The sequence below is a fragment of the Erpetoichthys calabaricus genome, chromosome 13 (genome assembly GCF_900747795.2).
Source record: "Erpetoichthys calabaricus chromosome 13, fErpCal1.3, whole genome shotgun sequence".
Lineage (NCBI taxonomy): Eukaryota > Metazoa > Chordata > Cladistia > Polypteriformes > Polypteridae > Erpetoichthys > Erpetoichthys calabaricus.
In genome coordinates this window covers 57,508,096-57,522,414 of record NC_041406.2, presented here as the reverse complement: position 1 = coordinate 57,522,414, position 14,319 = coordinate 57,508,096, and the positions used below count along the sequence as shown (strand labels likewise).

Here is a 14,319-nt window from a genome sequence, read left to right as displayed (position 1 = left end):
TTCATGTATGTGTAAAGGCAGACATCCCAATCAGGGCTGGATTAAGACGAAATTGGGCCTGATGCTGCAGCACAAAAAAGGCCTATTTTTTCTCAGCATTGGTGCTGTGATGGACGACCGGCTATGGACTCCGATCACCACCCCCAGGCCGCTAGGAGGAGCCCTCCGGACAGCATGATGGTGCCCCGACTTCCAGCAGGGCCTCATGGACTCTGTAGTTTATACACACAGCCCTGCTGAATACCTTGGGGGCCACCGGGAGTCGCTGTAGGGGGGCTAGTGGGCTTTTGCGTGCCCTATAACCCGGGAGTGCGTCACAGTCACGTGACTGGAGGAAGCGACGTGCCCCCGGGATGAAGAAGAGGACTGTTTGCCCTGACCCGGAAGGAAAACGGACTTGTGGGTTTGGCCAGGAACCACTTCCGGGTCAGGGGCTATAAAAGGATTGTGGGAAGCCCAGAACACTGAGCTGAGCTGGGAGGTAGGGTGGCAAAGTGTCTGGGCGAGGAGGTATTGGTTTTGAGAGAGTTTATTGGTTTATGAATTGTGTGGTGTGGAGAGTGCTTTGTGCACGGTACAGTAATAAAATAAATAATTATTGTACATTCACCTGGTCATCAGAGTGGTACCTGAGGGTTCGAGAGGTGGCTCCACGCCTCTACTGTTACAGTGCATATGCATTCGACACTCACTGTACATGCGCACTTAGACCGACCAAGGAGCTTTAATTGCTTGCAACGCCACCAGCCAGCCTTAATTGAACATGAATAATAATAACGACGTAGTATCGTAACAACTCGAGATTAACATCAAACTATGTAACATCAAAATTCAATTGCAATTGTCTGAAAAGTGCACTTAATGCAGAAAATCTAACAATGAAATACACAAAATTTCGCAATTCTCTTACGAAACAGAATAAGAAAAAATGAATTTGCAGAGACATTGGGTCAAAGTGACTCAGTTCAGGCTCTTGAGGGTAAAAATTTGTCCACGATTTAAATTTCATAATAAACCAGAATCCTGCCGAGGATTTTAAAAATTCTAAGCATCCATGCCGGGCCCGCAGGCCGGCTTTTAGTTTTACCTTTACAGATAGTCATTTAAATAGCCATCAATTTTTACTGTACAACTAACTTTCAAGGTGAAAAATTTACTACGTGGCACTTACCGAACAATAAGAAAGTGGCAAGAATCCCCAAGATATTGCAAAAAATGCAGCTAAATTACTAAGTAAACTGTTTAACGTAAAATTGATAGCATTAACTTGAAATCTTCAGTTAACAATAAACACAACAACGTTATAGTTATGTCACAGCGTAAAGAACAATAGTAACTGTATAATAAGTAATGCTGTGTCTAGGCGTCCGAAAGTCTGACTCCAAATTTCATTCTAAGTATTATTTTGAGGTTAAAATAGCAAAGGAAAACTGTTGAGCTTCTGGAAAATTCTCGTCTGTTTTCATCTGGGCCTATTTCAGGAATGGGCCTAATGCTGCAGCATCAATAGCACCCACCTTAATCCGGCCATGGTCCCAATACTTTTGGCAATATAGTGTAGCTCTCACAACTCCCAGTTTGTTACAATATTTTAAAAGCTTCTGGGACATAAGACTTCTCAGTCTATAATGTTATTGATCCTACTTTAACTTTTGCAAGCAGTTTACTTGATTTTTTTTTTTTGTTAGTGATTAAGATTTATTATTGCTAAATAGCTGGGGGAGCTGTCTGATTATTTTTGAAAGCGTAAAATGGAATTGAAAAAAGTTTAACATCATACTTTGCCCAACTGTTTAAGACTGTTTTCAATCTTACTATATTTCCAGGTGTCATGGAGCTTTGATGATATAAAACAAATGTGAAACAAGACCTTCCTTGAGAGTTGAGCTTTCCTAATTCCAGTCCCATGCTGCTTGGTGTGCCGTAGAGCCAGTCTCCAAAATGAGCTCTCCAAAGCATTCAGGTCAGTTTCATTTCTCTCTGTTAATTATACTATTTCTTTATATTTGGTTTTAAGTAATTATAAAAAAGGCAAATGCATAATGTGAGAAGGTTTGTACAGTTGGTACACCTGGGTGAAATGTGACTTCATAAAATTGAGTTACAATTTGAGAAATTGGTAGAATTTAGTTTTATAAAAGAAAGCATTTTTTTAACATAAACTTTTTTCAAAGTGCATTTGTAAATGAAAATGTTTGTAAGGTTCTGAAAAATATGTAAGAGATTTTGAATGAAGCTTTAAAGCGGTCTGTATATGAGCTGCTAATTATACATATGCATTATAATATACAGAGTATACGTACACATAAAAGAGTCCATTAGCAATGGATTTATTACTGCAAAAAAAGGTCTGAGGGAGATACAGGGCACAGATTTACTAACTGTAAAAGGAAAACTATAAAGACTAAGCCACTCTGGGACCCAACTCCATAATGCCCAATATTTTATCCCCTGCGTACCTTTCTCCTCCCCTTCCTCTTTCCTGTCTCACCAATAATGTGGCGTTTCTTTCTCTACTTCCTTTACCTCCTTGCCTTCACTTCGCTTCCGAATCCAAGCTCACTTGGCTGAGGGAAGGAAGCTTTTTTCAAAGTGTAGCTCTTAACTGTTTCCACAGTCATGCCAGTTGGCCAACCAGTGGTTCTGGGTCACTCCGACCCTTTGGGAAGTGTACAGCTGTCTACCTAAATGGCTAAGGTGCTCCTATATTTGGGCGCAACCTGGGAGTAGCTTCTTACATATCCCATGTGTCCAAAAGGACTAACAGTTGGGTTCATGTCCTCATTGGGCCACGTTCATTACTGCATCCAGCACGGGATCTCCAATTGTCTGGCGGTTCCTTTGTGCCCCATTCAGGCCGTGTTCCTGACCAACCTCCCAATGGCACATTTCCTCCCATCTGAAAACTGGTCTCATGCTTGGCAGCATGTTGGCTTAAAATAATATTTACAAATGTGTGAAGGCCAGTAGGGCACAAAAATGAACCATAAGATTTTTCCCCTCCTGCCCAGGGACTTTTGGGGACAATTCCCCATACAAGAGAAAAAAAAATCCTGTAGTGGACCTTCACGTCCTACTGACATTTATTTACATGTTTTTTAAAATTTTGAGGCTTTCCTGTATTTTCAATATTTATTTTACACAAACAATTTATTATGCATTTTTTCCTTTTTTAAATCTCTGTATTAGATTTCCAGGTTACAAGCCATTACAGTCATACATTAGTCTATTTTTAACAACACACAACATTATTCCTTTTTTGATATATTTATCACATCCATTCTCTCATTTGATGACGTATACATAAATTAAAGATAATTTTACAATAGAAAGAAAAGGCAAAGATCTAAATTGCTTTGGAGTTTGAAAAAAGAACAGAAGTGTCCAGTAGTTCATATCTTTTCTTTTTAGAATTACTCATATGCAATGCTCTGCAGATGCTTAATTATATACACTGGCAATTCAAGACACAGACCATGTGTGTGTGGGTTTAATAGAATTATAAAACACTGAGAAATGTGCAGGAGAATTATTCTTGAGATTAACACAGATGTTTATTTTTTTACATTCTCAAACAGATTTTTACAGGTCAATCAATTTTGGCAATATCTGTTCTATCTGTATATTTACTTTTAAAGACTTGTATGGGGCAGGAGTGCTATTTTATATATTTTCATATTGTTTTTTGTATTTATTGTGTTTCTCTGCACTATATTATTGGTATAAAGTTATTCTTACATCACATATATTGTCTTGATGTTTACTTTGCTATTTTTGTATATGCAGTGATTCCTAGCAACAATATTACCTGGCAATAAAGTTCAAGTTCATATTATCTATCTATCTATCTATCTATCTATCTATCTATCTATCTATCTATCTATCTATCTATCTATCTATCTATCTATCTATCTATCTATCTATCTATCTATCTATCTATCTATCGTATAAAGCTTCATTGCAGTTAGCTTCTTTATTTCATTGGCATCAGCTTTGTATACATTAGCCCAGCAGAGGGCACCATTTCAGTGTGTGTGTGTTTTCTTTTTTACCATCACTTGTCATTTGAATCTGGATTATGTTTGATTTGTATTTTACATTAACAGTGGTGCTGGGAGTAAATTGAAAGACTACAACCAATGATATATTTTGTAGTCAAGTTAGCTAGTATAATGAATTGTTACAAATTTAGAATCCTTTTGTTTTGCATCTTTCCTGTGTATGCAGCCCATGTGGCAAGGTAGTGTGGGTTTTATTGTGATATAAATCTTTCATAAGAAGGGAATTTTTTTTCACTAGCATGTAAAATTCATCTCAAGAGAAAAAGATGAAATGAACCACGGGGAGTTGTAGCAAAAGCACGATAAGTTCAAGGTTATTTACAGCATCACTGTACATAATGAGAATTATGATGTTTTATAATTATGAGAGTATTAAAAAAGGAGTGATACCATACAAATACTGTAATTTTTTTCGTTTGCCTTTTTAGACATTCACATATATAAGACACCAGTGTGCCTAGACATACTTGCAAATATTATAAGTTTTCATTCCCACTGAGATTCACCCTGCAAGGCATCAACATTTTTTTTTCTTTTTATATAGATTGCTTTTTTTGTAAAGAATATAGAAGCATGGTGCATTACCAATCTAAGGCACTTTTATAAAATGATTAATAACTAACTAGTCACTGGCCATTAGATGTCCCTCTGGCCAAAGTTAAACATGAACTTATGTGACAGGGAAAGGTGAAAGCAGTTTTTCATTTCTGTGTTTTGCTTTATTTTGTACCACATGCAAACATCTTTCAGTTATTACTGTGTCAGATATCAAGTTCCTTTTTGCCTTAAATATATAACTCTTGTTTTTTTTAGCCTCTGCTTTTCATAAACCAAATTTGAATTTTTAATAAACTTCAGCTGGGTTGCTTGTTTATATAACACCTGACAAAGGAGATTAGTATAGTTTTAGGCACATCATTACAAACTGCATGATGTTTTTTCAAGTTCAGAGTTACGAGACATAGTTGAAGAAAAATCACATGGATTGGGAAGAGGGAAAGTAGACAACAAGGGGTAATTGTGATATGGCATTTTAGTGTAAATGTGATACTATTGCTGTATGGTGTAGGCACTGGGGTCAAGGGCATCCCTGCCTCCAATACACAGTAAAGAAATTCTGTAGAAGGTTAGGGTCAGCAGGTAAATATGGCAAAGTTGGCATTGATTTACAGATACATAAAAATAATGATGCCATGTAAGGTCTACAACTTTCAGTTGTAAGAGAATCTAGATGACAACAATAAAGACATAGGTTACCAGCATGGTAACACGGTATAATTAAATCTCAAAATAAAGAAAAAAGCCCAGAATGATTGCAGAGACATTTTTTCAGTCCGTTGACTTCAAGATGGAACTGCCAAAGATGGCAGAGCTTCCAGTTTTCAGTCTCTCCAACAGGAAGAGGTGGGTCCAGGTGGTCAGATACTGAACGTGACGTCAGAGGTGCTATAGCCGTCAGTCATCCAGTCTGCAAATGGAGGACGAGTGGCATTAGGACACAGCGCAACCCCTGATATGGTGGTTGAATTATAGTCAATAGAGCCCTTCAGCTGTCCCCTATTCACACATGTGGTACGCGTATATTATGTATAATTCGGGTGGGGTGCCCAAGACATGAAGAGGCTTACAACATTTTATTTTTTTTTTCTTTTGGTTTTTATACTCCAGATCCTTTGTAAACAAACTGAAAGAGTATGCATTTGGTCTTTGGTACAAAGACATTTTCATAAATATCTGCTTGGACATATGTGCATAAATTACAAAGAATAATCAAAGGTCATGACCAAAAAGGCAATTTTTTTGTATTCTCTTGTTTGTTTATTTTGTGTAACTTGAATTATCACAAGATGCATTAAATGTTGCAGTATGATATTCTCTGAGGATGTATGTACTGAAATGCATTCCAGCATTGTTGAACATCTATTGCGGACAACAGTGTTTCACTTAGTAGATAAATGAAGAAATAATGACGAGAAGTTTATATTCTTTAGTAATTATTGCACATTCACTTAGCAAATTATTAGAACACAATCTTCTTTTTCTTTTGGCTGCTCCCGTTAGGGGTTGCCGCAGTAGATCATCTTTTTCCATATCTTCCTGTCCTCTGTATCTTGTTCTGTCACACCCATCACCTTCATGTCCTCTCTCAACACATTCATAAACTTCCTTTCAGGCCTTTCTCTTTTCCCCATACCTGGCAGCTTTATCTTTAACATCCTTTTCCCAACATACCCATCTCTCCTCTGCAAATGTCCAAACCAACGCAACCTCGCCTTTCTGACTTTGTCTCCAAACCGTCCAACCTGAGCTGATCCTCTAATGTCCTCATTCCTAATCCTATCCATCCTTGTCACACCCATTGCAAATCTTAGCATCTTTAACTCTGCCACTTCCAGCTCTGTCTCCTGTATTTTGGTCAGTGCCACCGTCTCCAACCCATATAACATAGCTGGCCTCACTACTGCCCTGTAGACCTTCCCTTTCACTTTTACTGATAACTGTTTGTCACAAATCACTCCTGACACTCTTCACTCATTCCACCCTACCTGCACTCTCTGCTTCACTTCTCTTGCACACTCCCCATCACTCTGAACTGCTGATCCCAGGTATTTAAACACATCCATCTTTGCCAACTCTACCCCTTGCATTCTCACCACTCCTCTGACCTCCCACTCATTCACAAATATGTATTCTGTTTTGTTCCTACTGACCTTACTGACTATAATGCCTCCTTTTGCCCTCAAAACAGCCTCAATTGTTTGAGACATGGATGGCACATGCTTTTGGAGACATTCCTTTGAGATTCTGGTCCATGTTGACATGATTGAATCACGTGATTTCTGCAAATTTGTCAGAGACATATAGGCAGAACATTATGTGTTGGCGATATTTGGCTTTAAACAGAATCTCAATCTATAAATAAATAGATGCACACATATACTATGGTCTAAACACACACCACAGTGACCTAAATGGAAGAAAGTTAAAACGAAAGATAACCCGTGACTTGGCAGTTGCAGACCAAGTGAGGTATTATGCAGACATTTTGCTTTTGGTGTGAAGGAGTCCCAGAAGCGTTTCTTGACATTCATCTTCGGAATGATTCGTTAGCTGAAAACTCTCAGTGATTGTGTGTCAGAGAGGAGGTGCAGCATTTTTCACAATGGCACTCCTTCACTACTACCTCCAGAGAGTCCATAGTGCATCCTTTAATTGAACCTGCCCTTTCAATTAGCTTGTTGTTTCAGTGGGCCTCTCTTGAAGTGATGCTGCCAGCCCAGCACACTGCAGTACAACAAAGTTGAAGAAGATATGAAGGATGCATGTTCATGCTGCAAATTTCCCATTTTACCAAATCCCAACTGAACTGGTGACTGGGAAGGCCATTGAAGAACACTGAACTCCTTGCCATGTTCTTGAAACCAGTTTGAGATGACTTTTGCTATGTGACATGGTGTATTGTCATGTTGAAAGTAGCCATTAGAAGGTGGTCATCAACAATACTCTAATAGGTCATAGCATCCAAGCAATGATTGATTGACACTAATGGGCCCAAAGAGTGCCAAAAAACATTCCCAATACCATTACACCACCGTCAGCCTAGACCTTGGAGGCTAACTAACTTTAACAATTGAGTGGAGACTATTAAGCCCATCAAGCTTGTTGAGATAGCTTATATCTAAGTTCTTTCTATTCATCTGCTTGACTTGATAGTTTATTTCTAAATTCCCCAAACCTCTTGTTCCATCTTAAATTGTACATACCCTTAATTTTCACCAGTGTCCTCAAGTATGTGATTCACTACCTAATAAATGTTCACTAATTCTTGATACACCATTTTGAAATATTTATGAAACGTTTCTGCATGTTTCCTTAACTTCAGATTTCTAACAGGTCATAAAATATACATCATTTTATTGGTTCAGTATTGGTAATAAGGCAGCAGTTTTGGCTTGCAGTACGTGAAAACTACCAACAAATTGATTTGACTATTTATGTTAGTGTCAAATTATTTTTTAACTATTTTTAATTCTTAATTTCAATTAGAAATTGAATTCTTTGCCCAGACTTGTCTAAGCATGAATATGAACTAAATTAATTAAATAATCATTTAGAAATTTAATTTGAATTCTTTCTCTTGTACATTCTGGAGCATTTTACTAAATGAAAGAAATTTTCAGTTTTCATGTTTTAAATTTAGTCAAACTAATTTTTTCCATGGAAAAAGAGTTTATTTAGGTCAATATGTACTCAAGTCTCTGTAGTTTAGTGATCATTTGAATGTAAATGAAAAGGGTGTAAAATTTTATATTATTATTGTTTGAGTGGCTGTGGGGCATCTGTTGGTTGAAGAAAGATTCACTGATTTTGACATTGCTGAAGATGCTGTTATCTTTGTTGAGTCAATGGAGGCTCTGATCAGGGCTCTCGAGAGAATGAGCAAGGAGTCTGAGTGTCAGGGCTTGTGAGTGTCCTGGATGAAAACCAAGATCCAGGCCTTTAATGACCTCTTAGGCCACAGGTGTCGAACTCCAGTACTGGTGGGCCACAGTGGCCACAGGTTTTCATTCTAACCATCTTCTTCATTGGTGACCAGTCTTTGCTGCTAATTAACTTCTTTTGCCTTATTTATAATTAACTTGTCTCAGACCCCCTTAGTTGTTTCTTTTTCTTTAATTAGCAGCCAAACAATAATGAGACACAAAACAAGCCGCCACATGACCAGTTCACCTTCACCCATCACACAATATTTGAAAATAAAGAAATGTGAAGGTCTCGATAAAGCTGATTTCTAAGGTCACCAAAACATCTTGACGATGTTCTTAGAAAAAAATGAAAGATCAACAGTTTTGTAAATGTCTGCTGTGGCAGAATGAGAGCAGCAACAAGCCATGGAATTAAATAACAAGTTTAATTAACACAGAGAATTGGCTTCTCATTAAGTAACTGGTTGGAGTGAAGTTGGTTGGAGTTTGAAATCCCAGTTTAGCTGGTCATCTGTTGGCTCGTTTCACATCTCATTTCTGTTTGGCTGCCGTTTAATGAAGAAACGAATCAATTCAGAGAACTGAATCTTTAAAAACAGGGCTATTAAAATGAAGGGATAAGGAGTTAATTAGCAGTGGAAACTGGTTACTGATTAGGAAAAGAGTCAGAATGAAAACCTGCAGCCACTGTGGCCCTCCAGGCCCGGAGTTCGACAACCCTGTCTTAAGCAGAGCCATCAGCAGTGTGTCTGTCTGTGAAGAGAGTGTCGACCTTGTCAAGCGGTTTACTTATCTCAGTAGTGACATTCATGTCTCTGGTGACTCTTCTTATGAAGTCAGTAGATGGACTGGGAGAGCATGGGGGGTGGGGGTCATGAGGTCGCTAGAAAGGGGTGTGTGGTGCTCCTGATATCTGTGCAAAAGGACAAAGGTCCAAGTCTTTGGTCCTGGTCCAGAGTCCTGGTGCTTCCTGTCTTGCTATATGGTTGAGAGACATGGACACTATCCAGTGACCTGAGACAAAGACTGGACTCCTTTGGTACTGAGTCTCTCTGGAAAAATCCTTGGGTACTGCTGGTTTGACTTTGTGTTGCATGACTGGTTGTGAGTCAAGAATGAGGCACATTATCTGCATTGTGAGGGAGCATCAGTTAAGGTCATGTGATGCGATTTCCCGAGGGTGATCCGGCTCAGAGGATCCTCATTGTTGGGGACCCGAGTGGCTGGACCAGGCCAAGGGGATGCCCACGTAACATCTGGCTGCGGCAGATGGAGGGTCATTACCGGATGGTGGGAGTGGACTGCATGTCTGCCTTGGGGGTTGCCAAGCAGGATCCTGAGCTGTTTCGTCATGTGGTGGGTGCAGTAACACGCTGTACTAGTGTATGCTCCCCAACCTGACCTGACCTGTGCTACTGTGAGCAAGTGACACTTACTGTCAGCACTTGTAGTGCAGTCATGCATTTGTAATTGGAATGCAAAATGAAAGGTACTATACAGCAAAATATCTGATATAGAGTAAAGAGTAGTGAGAAACATGCAGGTTTTTCTTATTGAATCAATCTAAATGCCCATTTCGCCCTCTATAGATGACTTCAAGGGTTATTCTTCAGGAAGTTGAATCACGTATACAATAATGTAGTAGCCATGGAGAAAGGGAAGCACGAGGATAGCAGGCAAGTCCCAGAGCTCCAAATGGAATCTAGATGGATAAAAAAGACAAACAATGCCAAAAATGAAAAATATATATGCTGCTAACAGTAAAGATAATCCAAGGTACACAAATGAGAAACATGTTTTTTCATTTAGCATTGTCACTTGTTGTCATGATATTCTGTTCAGAATATTGCTTTCATTTTTTAATACTCTAATAAACACCGACATGGAGTGTTATTGTGCATAGCTCTCAGTTAATCGAAATACAAGCTTCTTGCAGTTCACAGTTAGACACATGATAATAACTGCCACTGAATCACAAATTCTTGGAATCCCGAGAATCACACTTTTTACAATGTGTATGCAGACTGTTGGGGAGTTGGGCTCTGGTGATAAGTGGTATAGCATGGCCTTATTTATTCCTTTGCGTAAATTTAAATTTGACTTGTAAATCAAAATGATAAAACGATAAAAGTACTAAATGAAAAATATGCACTGGTGCTAATGTGTGATGAAGTAAGCAATGATTTAAATGTTGCAGTTTGCAGTATGGATGATCTTTCCAGCTTGTTTATGCAGTATGTGTTATTTGCAGCTTTTCAACCAAATAATGAATAGAATAGAAATTATGTGTGTGAAAGGTAATCCAAATCAGCACAGATTGTTAGTTTCCTATCCACAAACAGATTTTTTGCTAAAGTTTATACTTTTTCAGGTGGCTACCATTATCGTCTACAAGTTTCTTTAGTCTTAACCAATGCTAAGACTTCAGTTTCACCTTATGCTGATTTTTTATTACAAATCAATAAGCATTAGTTAGCACTGTCCTTGTTCCCACAGAGCTGCAGAGTGAAGGATGTGAATTCTGACCTGGTCACTATATACCGTGTATGGAGTTTGTATGTTTTCATTATGTCTTCTTTAGATGAGCTAGTTTCCTTGTTCAAGTTAGATGAATGGGTGGCTGTAAATTGGCCAATGTTAGCGCTGGTGCCTTGTGACTGACTGGAATCCTGTTCACACTAACTGATGCTGCCAAGATAAAATGGAAAAGGCTTGTTTAGAATATGGATGAATGCATTTTGAAGGTATTTTTAAGCATCTGTTAAAAGAACAAGCATTATTAGGCCTCTTGACACCTGGCCTTATATACACCTGTACTGAGCACTTAGATGCAATAGACTGATGTTCACATATAAAAGGAGATCAATACTTCTCGGCGTACCATGGATGTGAAGACTGCAGGATGTAAAACATTTCGGTTAGGCTTTAAATGTTAAATACAAATTAACATTTTTTGATATATTTAAATCCGCAAATTATTTAAACAAGACTTTCATGACGCATATGTCTAAGGATTTGGAAGTATTAAATTTTCTTGTTTATTTAAACGTGAGTCCTATGCATTTTCACACCTTGAAATGTAAAATGGATTTGATTGAACATTTTAAGATGTGTCGTACCAGCATAGAACTATAAGCAAGGTTTGTGGGAGGTGTTATCATGTTCCTCAAAAACACTGTTTAAATGCCTGTCATTTTGTGAAGTGAGTCTATCAATGCAGTGTACACATACTGTATGGATGGAGCAGCACAAGGCACGCACACAGCTCCTGAAGCACACGTACGCAGTCTAGGTGGGTCATTGCTTGTTAGGACTTTGCACCTTCTTCCTGGGTCAGCATACATTTTTTTTTTGTACCACATGCCAATGATGTACAGTGTGTGTCAGGTTGATTAGCAAGTATAAATTAGCCCTATGTGAATAAATGTAAGTACCCTATTGCAGACTGGTTCATGCCAGTGACGTGCGGTGAGGTTCATGGCTGGTGAGGCACGAGTCAGATTTACAAATATATGAACCCAAGAGAGTAGCTTATTCACATTTCAATTGGCAACATGCACATTGACTGTCCTCACAGGTGGCGCAGTGGTAGTGCTGCTGCTGCAGTAAGAAGACTGTGGAAGATTGTGGGTTCGCTTCCCAGTTCCTCCCTGTGTGGATAGCGCTTTGAGTACTGAGAAAAGCGCTATATAAATGTAATGAATTATTATTATTATTATTATTATTACTAGTTATGTTGCACTTCTCATCAGCATTCTTTACACACACATCGCTAAGGTACATATTTGGCTAAGAAAGAATGATACATGTATAGTGGCGAGAGAGAGCGGAAAGAGAACATTAAATGCTCTGCACCCTCCAGGTGTTCTAAATTTGCCGTTACAATTCCACAATTCATACTTATTCAATACAAATGAAAGTATTGAGTGATATACAAAAAAACGGATTTCAATTTGACCTTAATTGAAATACTTAGGTTTTTTTTTTTTTAAGTTTTTTATTCTGATGCTTTAAGCTATTTTAATAGAGACTGTTCAACAAAAGGGTAAGAAAAACAAAAGAATATATTATTTAAGGACAAAATTTAGTTTTTAAATATTGGATTGTTTTTTTCTTAGTCTGATCCCATTTTGTTATAAAATTGAAAACCATTTATGGTCTTACCTTTACTTGTAAATAAAGTCCATGCACCTATCCTTCTCCACGAAAAATGCAGCTGCAGTGCACTTGACTTTCTGATATCGCTAATTTATTGGCGCCTCTGCGTAGAAGAACAGCAGCAACGAGCACCTATTGGGCTCACATCCACCTCCTTTGTTGCAGCACGGTACTGTCTGCCTCACCATGTGCCTTTTCACTACGGTTTTATGTCCGATCAGCAAGATTAAATATGTCACACACATTCATTAAAGATATTAGCCAGACTGTGGAAAGCCAGGGTGTATAATAAATGTGTCTGCAAAGAATATGTTGGTGACATGCAGAGAGTCAGCAACATGCACGCGCCAATTGCAGGTATCAACTGTGTATGAGGGATAGCGCAGTCCAAGGTGAGGTGAGGCTTGTCGCTGCAGCACCTCACCTTTCTCTCCTCTATTTGAACAGGAAATTTGCAAATTCAGTGATTTTGACTATACAAATGATCACAATTATTGGAATCATACAGAAAACAAATTTACAGCACAGACCAGTGGACAAATGTATTTTATGTTATCCATGAAATAGGCAAGTGAGCTCAGGAAATGGATGGCTGGAGATATTTTTATAAAGGGCCTTTGCACGGGATTCTTATGAGTGTACATTATTGTGTTTAAAAGCTTTTGCTAGCTATGATTTATCTCATGGGACCTCATGCCCACCGACAAAAACAGAAAGAATCTGACAAGCTGTTTGTTGTGCTGCTCAGCTAAATGGCTGATGGGTCAAAAAGTCTCCCTCAGTGTAAAGAGATGGTTTCTGTTTTCATGATGGCAGTTCAGAACCAATGAGTGTTAAGTCTGATCGACGTTAGAAAAAAAATAAATGAAGTTGACATACAGCACATGTAACATAGCAAAACCACATCCATACACACTAAGCATCATTTAAATATTTTTAATTCCTAAAAACAAACCAGCATTGTGAAATATCGAGCATTTATTTGCCATTGTGTTTCATTTTTGTGATTTATTTCTTCAGCTATTCATTGTGTGGGTGTATATATTTAATTAATAAGGAGACCATGTTTCACTTCCTGGTCCTTCCCATGTCTGCATGGGTTCCTCCTACTGTCCAAAGACATGCAGGTTAGGTGAACTGGCGATGCTGAATTGGACGTAGTGTATGTTGGCTGTGTGGGTGTGTTTGTGTTCACCCTGTCCAGGATTTGTTCTTGCTTTTTGCCCTGTGCTAGCTAGGATAGGCTCCAGCATCCCCCATGATCCTGGTCTGGATTGAGTGGGTTAGAAAATGACCAGTGGCTGTGAAATGTCTGATATGCATGTGGCGTCTAAGGTTAAGTGTCAAACTGGTTGCAATTGAACACATTGATCTAGGTTACAGTACATTTAAGGAAAACTTTCAGTTACATAGTTTACATTTATACATTTCTATTTTGTGCTTGAAACTACCTGAAGACCCTGCATTAAGAAGGTTTGAAAACAACAGATTGATAGGCAGATGTCTGCAATTATGATGTCATAATGCGTTTATTTTTTCACATATTCTGTACATTTTCTAACCTGGTGAATCAATTCAGGGTAGCAGGGTGCTATTCCAGGTGCACTAGGAAG

At 38.4% G+C, this 14,319-nt stretch overlaps 1 protein-coding gene across 5 annotated transcripts in view; it reads left to right on the top strand.

Moving 5' to 3' along the window:
- Positions 1 to 14,319, top strand: part of LOC114664257 (histone deacetylase 9) — a 714,055-nt gene that overhangs the window by 87,842 nt on the left and 611,894 nt on the right. For all 5 annotated transcript variants that reach the window (XM_051935474.1, XM_051935473.1, XM_051935477.1 and 2 more), the window contains exon 2: positions 1,827 to 1,963. In XM_051935474.1, coding sequence (XP_051791434.1) covers positions 1,942 to 1,963 — 22 coding nt within the window. In that variant the 5' untranslated portion in view covers positions 1,827 to 1,941. The remainder of the gene's footprint in view (positions 1 to 1,826; positions 1,964 to 14,319) is intronic.